This window comes from Nicotiana tomentosiformis, chromosome 10 (genome assembly GCF_000390325.3).
Source record: "Nicotiana tomentosiformis chromosome 10, ASM39032v3, whole genome shotgun sequence".
Taxonomy (NCBI): Eukaryota; Viridiplantae; Streptophyta; class Magnoliopsida; order Solanales; family Solanaceae; genus Nicotiana; species Nicotiana tomentosiformis.
Genome location: NC_090821.1, coordinates 67,699,847 through 67,710,601, shown reverse-complemented (window position 1 = coordinate 67,710,601; position 10,755 = coordinate 67,699,847). Strand labels below are relative to the sequence as shown.

General features: G+C 33.0%; 2 protein-coding genes across 2 annotated transcripts; both read left to right on the top strand.

Moving 5' to 3' along the window:
• Nucleotides 1-433: 433 nt before the first annotated feature.
• LOC138900342 (uncharacterized) lies at nucleotides 434-3,118 on the top strand (the record flags this gene model as incomplete). The annotated part of the gene is made up of 5 exons (XM_070187070.1): nucleotides 434-659; nucleotides 801-1,224; nucleotides 1,285-1,653; nucleotides 2,065-2,221; nucleotides 2,861-3,118. Coding segments are annotated over 5 exons (1,434 nt in total), but the record flags the coding sequence as incomplete, so codon positions are not given.
• A 1,744-nt stretch (nucleotides 3,119-4,862) lies between these two features.
• On the top strand, nucleotides 4,863-10,068 carry LOC138900341 (uncharacterized; the record flags this gene model as incomplete). Its single annotated transcript, XM_070187069.1, has 9 exons — nucleotides 4,863-5,088; nucleotides 5,230-5,653; nucleotides 5,714-6,082; nucleotides 6,494-6,650; nucleotides 7,290-7,611; nucleotides 8,218-8,393; nucleotides 8,863-8,954; nucleotides 9,648-9,870; nucleotides 9,913-10,068. Coding segments are annotated over 9 exons (2,145 nt in total), but the record flags the coding sequence as incomplete, so codon positions are not given.
• Nucleotides 10,069-10,755: the final 687 nt, after the last annotated feature.

The window sequence follows — 10,755 nt, the reverse complement described above, 5'->3', positions numbered from 1 at the left end:
AGATGGGAGTGGCAATATTACTAAAGCCATTTACCCTCCTCAAGCGCCTTTTGTTTTAAATAACAATACAGGTATTACTTTTAATGCATTTCAAAAATTTATTGATGATGATGTTGCTGCAGTCAGCATCGCAGAAATTAATAAATTAATTTCTCAAAATAATTATTTGAGTTTATATGTTAAAGTTTTGGGTGAAAATATTACTTTTCTTAATAAGAAACTTGATGATTTAACTGTCTTAATAAAAGATATGAGTACTAAAAGGACTTTAACTGATATTGCCTCTTCTTCAGGAAGCAAATCAGAACCTCAAATTGTTGTTACTCATATTCAAAGACCCCCTGATATTCAGGATTTTAAATTTAAATCCTTTGGTGACTTAGAAGAACTTCTTGATAAAAAGTTATCCGGTTTGAATATCAAACCCATTGATTTATCAAATGATTTTGCTGATAAATTAGATTCTACTTTTGACTATAAAAAGGATGTTTTGTCAGAGTTTAATAAACTCCGTAGCTACCCCAAAAATAATAGTAAGTTTGCAGATAGCAGATATGCTGATAAACCTAGAATGCAGACTTATTATTACAATCGTCCTACTCCTCAAGATGTTTTAATAGAGGAACGTGATTGGAATCAGACTAATACGTCTTATAGTGGTTCCGAAATCTATGAATGGAATCTTGATGGATTGACTGATAGGCAATTAACTATTCTTGTGCATAGAATGCTTATGTATGCAGCTATCTGTAAAAGTGTGAAAAATACAGATAGAAATATTTGCAGAATGATTGTTGCAGGTTTTACTGGCCAACTTCGTGGCTGGTGGGACAATTATTTGTCTGTCGATGAAAGGGCAATGGTTATTAACGCTAAAGCCCTTGACGAAGGAGTTGATAATTTAGGCATGGCCCTAGTGGCAAATAGAGAAGATGCTGTTTACACTCTTATTCTTACTATATTAGAACATTTCAATGGTAGATTTACCAACCAGAATGAAACTGTCCGTACTCTCCTTAATAGCCTTAGATGTAAGACTTTAAGTGAATTTAGGTGGTATAAAGACACCTTTATGAGTAGAGTGATGGAACTACCGGAAAATAAGTTTGAACATTGGAAAGCTAAGTTTATAGATGGCCTTCCCTCTTTATTTGCCGAAAGAGTTAGAAAAGTTTTAAGAGGCAATAATGGTGAAATCTCATACGTAGATTATACCTATGGTAAGTTAATAGGAATTTGCACATAAGAAGGGTTAAACCTGTGCAATGAATTAAGATTATCTAGACAGCTTAAGATGGATAAGCTCAAAGAAAGAAACCAGTTAGGGGATTTTTGCACCCAGTTCGGTTTACCCGAGACTTCTACTCATAAGAAAAAGAAACATAAGTATCATAGATACCCCAACCAAGACAGTCCTAATAGGAGAAAGAGATCTAGATATAGATCCAAAGAAGAACGAGAAGCCAAGAAAGCACATCGCAAGTCTACTAGATTTACCAAAAATAGATCTAAGCGAGATCTTGCTGACATTAAGTGTTATAAGTGTGGTAAATTTGGCCATATAGCCCCGAATTGTAAGCTTCAAAAGCTGAAAACCTTAGGACTAGACGAGGAACTTCGTGATAAGGTTTATGGTTTGTTATACACTTCTGGATCAGAATCCGATTATTATTCTGAATCAGATTCCGAAGCAGAAATTGACTTGCTTGATTTATCTGATAGTGATAAAGATATTGATAATACTTGTACAACTTGTAAAGGTGATACATGTACTTGTGATGATGAATTTTATAAATTACAATCACAGTTTGAAAATCTAAACATGAAAACTATTACATCTGATAATGTGATAGAACTTTTAAAGGAAATTACTGATGATAAACTCCGCGAAAAGATTATTAATTTGGCTGCTAGTTCAAGTTCTAATTCAAAATCAGGTATTGAAAAACCTTTTGAAAAAGAATTTGAATATTCTCCACCTTATTCTTTACTAGAGGTTAATAACCGTCTTTTGAACAAAAATGCAACTCCAGCAAGAGATTCTTCTTTCGATGATTTAAAAATTGAAGTTGAAAACTTGAAACGAGAGATTAAATCTCTTAAACAAAATCAAATGATTTGTGATCATAGGATTACTCAGATTGAGAAAATCAATTCTCCAGCTGAGAAATCTAATGATAAAAACAAAGGTATTTTTGAAAATAATATTGAAGAAAAACCTATTAGTTTTAATCCTAAACATGATATGTTTTTAGGAATGATGAAAATTATTACTGCTCATAAATGGTATATTAAATGTACTATTCTCATTGATAATGATTTCTCTATCACAAATATTGCTATGATTGATAGTGGAGCAGATGTTAGCTGCATTCAAGAAGGTTTAGTACCTACGAAATATTTTCAAAAAACTACTCATATGGTTAGATCTGCATCCGGACATGCTTTAGATATAAAGTATAAACTTCCTAATACGGGTATTTGTCAGAATAAAGTCTGTATTCCTCACTTCTTTTTCTTGGTAAAGAACCAGTTATACCCTCCAATTATACTTGGAACACCGTTTATTAACGCCGTTTATCCTTTTACAAGCATAGACTCGAAAGGTTTTACTGCTACTTATAAGGATAAAGAAATTAGTTATACTTTTGTTACAGATCCTGTAACTAGAGATATTAATACTTTAATTAATATGAAGCAAAAACATGTTAATTCTTTACAATTAGAACTATTTAGTATGAATATATTTGATACTTTGAATTCTACTAAAGTACAGGAAAAAATCAAATTGATTTCCGAGCAGATTGCTATTGATATTTGTGCTGAGCATCCTAGTGCTTTTTGGAATCGAAAAAAGCACATTGTCACTCTTCCATATGAAGATAATTTCACTGAGGATGATATTCCTACTAAATCTCGACCTTGTCAGATGAATGCAGAATTAGTAGAATTTTGCAAGAAAGAGATTGATAGTTTGCTATCAAAGGGTTTGATAAAACCCTCGAAATCTCCTTGGTCCTGTACAGCTTTCTATGTTAATAACGCGGCTGAAAAGGAACGTGGTATTCCTAGATTAGTCATAAATTATAAGCCATTGAATGAAATCTTGATTTGTTAAACAAATGGACTATTCCTAAAGTCCCTATTAGAACAATCTATGATTATGGATGGTTTGATAAACTCTCTTCTAAACAACTTGTTAAAACAACTGAGCAATCTTTAGCTTTGAATTCGTCTGAACAGACTATTCGCTTGTTAAACAAACATGATGTAGATGTTTATAAACACCAGTATAATTATTTGCATATTGGTATGGTTCAAATTGCTTTTAAACCTTTAACCCTTAAAGGGTTACCAGAGACTTTTTTGGCTGCTCTCAGAGATGCCAGAAATTTAAATTTCAGACAGTCTCTGATGGGTTCTATTGAATCTACTGTCGCCTATGGCCCAGTATATTTTAATACCCAACCCAATCTGCAATTATCTCTGTCTGATGTTAATATACTAGATGCTTTAACATTAAATGTGAAAACGCATGGTTATAATTACGTGCCTGGTTCTGAACTTATATGTTTATCATATAGGATTTATTTTAAATTACTTTCTACGTTAAACCCTAGATGTAAATTATATGATACATCTGATCAGACTATTCTAGTAGAAACGAATTTTGCAAAGTCTAAGGTCACCACGAGGAGACCTATTAAGTGGGAGGAAATTAATTTTCCAACTACATAGACTTTGGATTCAGTTATATCCCCAAGTCAGATAACTGATGCTGTCAGTAATACTGAGTATTCTCATATTACTCAAAATCCAGATGGTAGGATTTGTATTCAGTTTGATGATAAAAGTTCCGCTAATAGTTCTACTTATAGTAGGCAGTCATTTTCAAATAATAGACTGTTACCTACTATTAGTTCGGATTATAATAGACATTCTTTTACCAATCGTAGACTGTTGCCTGATATTCAACATATTTCTCCTGTTGAACCAGTCTATGGACCGGCTAGAAATCGTGCGGCTTCCTTACACACAATTTCTACCAAAGTAGGTGATAAACCTGTTGAAAGGGTTAAAATTAACCCCAAAACAAATATTGTTCAGGATAGTGATAATATTTCTGATAAGGATATTCCTTCTGCGTCCGAAATGGACTTTGACCCCAATGATACTTAATGATTCCACACCAAATTGATTTTAGTCCAGGATCACAAGCTAGAGGTTATATTCAAAAAGAATTTTTCACTGATAAATGGAACCAGTTTAAAACTTGGTTTTTTGATACTTATAGTGAAGAAGATTTAAACAATATTTCTCAAGAGTTTTATGAAACTTGTGCTTTACATAATCAAATTATGTATTTTGTTCCTTGGTTTATAACCACATATTTACCACTTTTTATAAAAGTTTTGGAAAGATCTTATAAAGATGGGAGTGGCAATATTACTAAAGCCATTTACCCTCCTCAAGCGCCTTTTGTTTTAAATAACAATACAGGTATTACTTTTAATGCATTTCAAAAATTTATTGATGATGATGTTGCTGCAGTCAGCATCGCAGAAATTAATAAATTAATTTCTCAAAATAATTATTTGAGTTTATATGTTAAAGTTTTGGGTGAAAATATTACTTTTCTTAATAAGAAACTTGATGATTTAACTGTCTTAATAAAAGATATGAGTACTAAAAGGACTTTAACTGATATTGCCTCTTCTTCAGGAAGCAAATCAGAACCTCAAATTGTTGTTACTCATATTCAAAGACCCCCTGATATTCAGGATTTTAAATTTAAATCCTTTGGTGACTTAGAAGAACTTCTTGATAAAAAGTTATCCGGTTTGAATATCAAACCCATTGATTTATCAAATGATTTTGCTGATAAATTAGATTCTACTTTTGACTATAAAAAGGATGTTTTGTCAGAGTTTAATAAACTTCGTAGCTACCCCAAAAATAATAGTAAGTTTGCAGATAGCAGATATGCTGATAAACCTAGAATGCAGACTTATTATTACAATCGTCCTACTCCTCAAGATGTTTTAATAGAGGAACGTGATTGGAATCAGACTAATACGTCTTATAGTGGTTCCGAAATCTATGAATGGAATCTTGATGGATTGACTGATAGGCAATTAACTATTCTTGTGCATAGAATGCTTATGTATGCAACTATCTGTAAAAGTGTGAAAAATACAGATAGAAATATTTGCAGAATGATTGTTGCAGGTTTTACTGGCCAACTTCGTGGCTGGTGGGACAATTATTTGTCTGTCGATGAAAGGGCAATGGTTATTAACGCTAAAGCCCTTGACGAAGGAGTTGATAATTTAGGCATGGCCCTAGTGGCAAATAGAGAAGATGCTGTTTACACTCTTATTCTTACTATATTAGAACATTTCAATGGTAGATTTACCAACCAGAATGAAACTGTCCGTACTCTCCTTAATAGCCTTAGATGTAAGACTTTAAGTGAATTTAGGTGGTATAAAGACACCTTTATGAGTAGAGTGATGGAACTACCGAAAAATAAGTTTGAACATTGGAAAGCTAAGTTTATAGATGGCCTTCCCTCTTTATTTGCCGAAAGAGTTAGAAAAGTTTTAAGAGGCAATTATGGTGAAATCCCATACGTAGATTATACCTATGGTAAGTTAATAGGAATTTGCACACAAGAAGGGTTAAACCTGTGCAATGAATTAAGATTATCTAGACAGCTTAAGATGGATAAGCTCAAAGAAAGAAACCAGTTAGGGGATTTTTGCACCCAGTTCGGTTTACCCGAGACTTCTACTCATAAGAAAAAGAAACATAAGTATCATAGATACCCCAACCAAGACAGTCCTAATAGGAGAAAGAGATCTAGATATAGATCCAAAGAAGAACGAGAAGCCAAGAAAGCACATCGCAAGTCTACTAGATTTACCAAAAATAGATCTAAGCGAGATCTTGCTGACATTAAGTGTTATAAGTGTGGTAAATTTGGCCATATAGCCCCGAATTGTAAGCTTCAAAAGCTGAAAACCTTAGGACTAGACGAGGAACTTCGTGATAAGGTTTATGGTTTGTTATACACTTCTGGATCAGAATCCGATTATTATTCTGAATCAGATTCCGAAGCAGAAATTGACTTGCTTGATTTATCTGATAGTGATAAAGATATTGATAATACTTGTACAACTTGTAAAGGTGATACATGTACTTGTGATGATGAATTTTATAAATTACAATCACAATTTGAAAATCTAAACATGAAAACTATTACATCTGATAATGTGATAGAACTTTTAAAGGAAATTACTGATGATAAACTCCGCGAAAAGATTATTAATTTGGCTGCTAGTTCAAGTTCTAATTCAAAATCAGGTATTGAAAAACCTTTTGAAAAAGAATTTGAATATTCTCCACCTTATTCTTTACTAGAGGTTAATAACCGTCTTTTGAACAAAAATGCAACTCCAGCAAGAGATTCTTCTTTCGATGATTTAAAAATTGAAGTTGAAAACTTGAAACGAGAGATTAAATCTCTTAAACAAAATCAAATGATTTGTGATCATAGGATTACTCAGATTGAGAAAATCAATTCTCCAGCTGAGAAATCTAATGATAAAAACAAAGGTATTTTTGAAAATAATATTGAAGAAAAACCTATTAGTTTTAATCCTAAACATGATATGTTTTTAGGAATGATGCAAATTATTACTGCTCATAAATGGTATATTAAATGTACTATTCTCATTGATAATGATTTCTCTATCACAAATATTGCTATGATTGATAGTGGAGCAGATGTTAGCTGCATTCAAGAAGGTTTAGTACCTACGAAATATTTTCAAAAAACTACTCATATGGTTAGATCTGCATCCGGACATGCTTTAGATATAAAGTATAAACTTCCTAATACGGGTATTTGTCAGAATAAAGTCTGTATTCCTCACTTCTTTTTCTTGGTAAAGAACCAGTTATACCCTCCAATTATACTTGGAACACCGTTTATTAACGCCGTTTATCCTTTTACAAGCATAGACTCGAAAGGTTTTACTGCTACTTATAAGGATAAAGAAATTAGTTATACTTTTGTTACAGATCCTGTAACTAGAGATATTAATACTTTAATTAATATGAAGCAAAAACATGTTAATTCTTTACAATTAGAACTATTTAGTATGAATATATTTGATACTTTGAATTCTACTAAAGTACAGGAAAAAATCAAATTGATTTCCGAGCAGATTGCTATTGATATTTGTGCTGAGCATCCTAGTGCTTTTTGGAATCGAAAAAAGCACATTGTCACTCTTCCATATGAAGATAATTTCACTGAGGATGATATTCCTACTAAATCTCGACCTTGTCAGATGAATGCAGAATTAGTAGAATTTTGCAAGAAAGAGATTGATAGTTTGCTATCAAAGGGTTTGATAAAACCCTCGAAATCTCCTTGGTCCTGTACAGCTTTCTATGTTAATAACGCGGCTGAAAAGGAACGTGGTATTCCTAGATTAGTCATAAATTATAAGCCATTGAATAAATATTTGAAATGGATTAGGTATCCTATTCCTAACAAAAGAGATTTATTATCTAGATTATATGATGCCAATATATTTTCAAAATTTGATTTAAAATCTGGATATTGGCAGATTCAAATATTTAAAGAGCACACTTATAGAACTGCTTTTAATGTCCCATTTGGGCAATATGAATGGAATGTTATGCCATTTGGTTTGAAAAATGCCCCTTCAGAATTTCAAAAAATTATGAATGATATTTTCAATCCTTATTTAGACTTCGTCATTGTATATATCGATGACATTTTAGTATTCTCTAAAACACTCGAAATGCATATCAAGCATTTAGATATTTTCAAAAGAATTGTTATACAAAATGGTTTGGTAATCTCAAAATAAAAAATGAGTTTATTTCAAACTAATATTCGATTCCTAGGACATTATATTAGTCAAGGAAAGATTACTCCTATTCAACGATCGATTGATTTCGCTTCAAAATTTCCCGATGTTATTACTGAAAGAACTCAGTTACAGAGATTTTTGGGAAGTTTAAATTATATTTCACCCTTCTACAAAGATCTGTCACGTGATTTAGCCCCCTTATATGAAAGGCTAAAAAAGAATTATAAAAATCCTTGGACTGATAGTCACACTGCTTTAGTAAAAACTATTAAGCAACGTGTTAAATCTTTACCTTGCTTAACCTTAGCTAATCCTGCATGGCAAAAGATTATAGAAACTGATGCATCTAATATTGGTTACGGAGGGATTTTGAAACAAATAAATCCCAATGACAAACATGAATATCTGATTAGATTTTACTCTGGAAAATGGTCTGAAGCCCAGAGAAAATACGCTACTGTGGCACATGAAATGTTAACCATAGTAAAATGTGTTTTAAAATTTCAAGACGATTTATACAACCAAAAGTTCTTGATTAAAACTGATGCACAGTCTGTTAAATATATGTTTAACAAAGATTTTAAACATGATGCCTCAAAGATGATATTTGCAAGATGGCAGGCTCAATTAGCCCCTTTTGATTTTGAAATACAATATAAAAAGGGAATTGATAATTCTCTGCCAGATTTCTTATCTCGTGAATATTTACAGGATGCAATCCCCCTGGGGTAGGGGAAGAGGTAGAGGTTGGGGAAGATCATCCCCACAGTCCAAAGGAAGGTCATCACCTTCAGGATCGTCATACGGATCCTCATCAAACTCCCCAGTTATACAAATGGGAAGAAGGAGTTTAGTCAATGAGAGAATATCTCTTAGAGAAGAATCATCTATTGGACCGTCCGTCCACCTGGAAGATATTCCTGAAGATAGTCCGTTATACGCACATTTGCAGGCATATTTAACTGCTCAAAAACAGAAAGAAACTTCTGTTAAGCAAAGTGATACCTTTGCTTCTATTGCTAGAGATGACAATGATGATATCAAGTCATACGAAAAAGTGCCAAAAAGAGAAATAATATTTCTCTTAGAAAACTCTGACATTCAGAGAAAAGAAGAACCATGGAAGATATTCCAAAGATATTTGATAAATGGGTTATATTACCCGGGTGAGTCATACAAAACCCGTTCTTACTATGAAACGATACTAATTAGTACGGGAAGTGCAGATTTTCAGTACTTTTCTGGATATAGTACAGACGAAAACGTTTATAATTTCTCAAAAATCATAATTAAACAGATTATATCTGTTGAAGAATGGGGTATATCCACAATGAAAGAAAGGCAGATAAGCCTTAACAAAGTAAAAATAAATTTTACTTATTGGGATTATATCCAAGCTTTTGATAAAGCATTATATTACAACAATGACAAACATAAACATACTTGGTTTATAAAGGTATGTGCAAAGATATTTGCAACAACTATTCCTAATTGGTTTCTAAACTGGTGGTCATACCACGGTCCAACGATAAAGATTTTACCAGATCCATTTCTTATGTTATACAAAGAATGGGTAAAGATTTCTCCTTTTATTAATGATCTATATCACGCAGACCATATCTGCTACCCAGAAAAAATTAATCAAATATATTTCTTTCTGGAATTTTCTATCCCATGGATACACAAATGGAATCCAGAAGTAGGATTCACTGAAGAACAAGTCCCTTGCTTATATAGGACATTTTACAACAATTTTTGGGACAAACTAATGAAGAAGGATCCCAAAACAAAAACCTTATATGGTCAAGAGCTCTTGGACACAATCAAGATGAAGATCCAAGAATATTCCAGTAAACCTCAAAAAGAGGTAATTGATGACAGTTCGATGAGGCATATTGCAAGAAGGATCTCCTTTCAAGAAGGAGATAAAACAGAGATGATTAACAGTTACTTGGAAGAGGTTAAAAGGAATTTACTGTCTTCCATTAATCAATATGAAAAGTCAGATACGTCAATGCAAAGTGAAACAAGCAACGATGATATTGCTGAAGATTCTCAGCCCATTGAAGCAGAAAGGATACTATCTGAAGAAGATTTACAAGAAGCAGAAGAATTCATCCGCAAATTAAAAAAAGCGGAAAAGAAGCCAGCACAGTGAAACAGCTGGACCCCTTTCAACAGTGAAGCCGCCGGACCCACAGCACAGTGAAGCCGCCGGACCCACTCAAACAGTAGATACACTGTTCATCAACAGTAAATACACTGTTTCAACAGTAGAAACACTGTTTCAACAGTAGAAACACTGTTACAGGGACCCACGGGGACCCACTTTTACTGTTCATAGATTCCTTTTCTTTTTCTATAAATAGAATTCATTCGTTTGAAAGAAGAGAACCCTGGAGACCCTATCTCTCTAGACTCTCTCTCTCTCTAAGTTTTTAAGTTAGTTTTAAAGTTTGAAGTTTGTTCATAGTAGATTGTATTAGAAGAACAAGTAAATAAAAGTTTTCAGTTCTTCATCTTCAGGGCCTTGCTTCTTGGCCACAAGGTACATACTTCTGTCTCTTAATTAGTTTTTCTTCTAGTCTCTTCTCTCTGGCCGCGACAATGTCCGGCTAAGAGACTTCATATCTATGTTGAGTATCTAACTTCTCTTTTATATACACCATGAAAGCGACGGCATCTATTAAAATATAAATGAGTTTTATATATAGAGTTTTGACTTGGTGTCAAGATGGTCGGTACAGTCTGATATAACACTGCTCTTATTGGCTTTGCCTTAGTGGCTTCGTCTAGCCAGCCGTGAACCTCAGCCCGATAAATGAGTTAAAAGGGCATCTTCTTT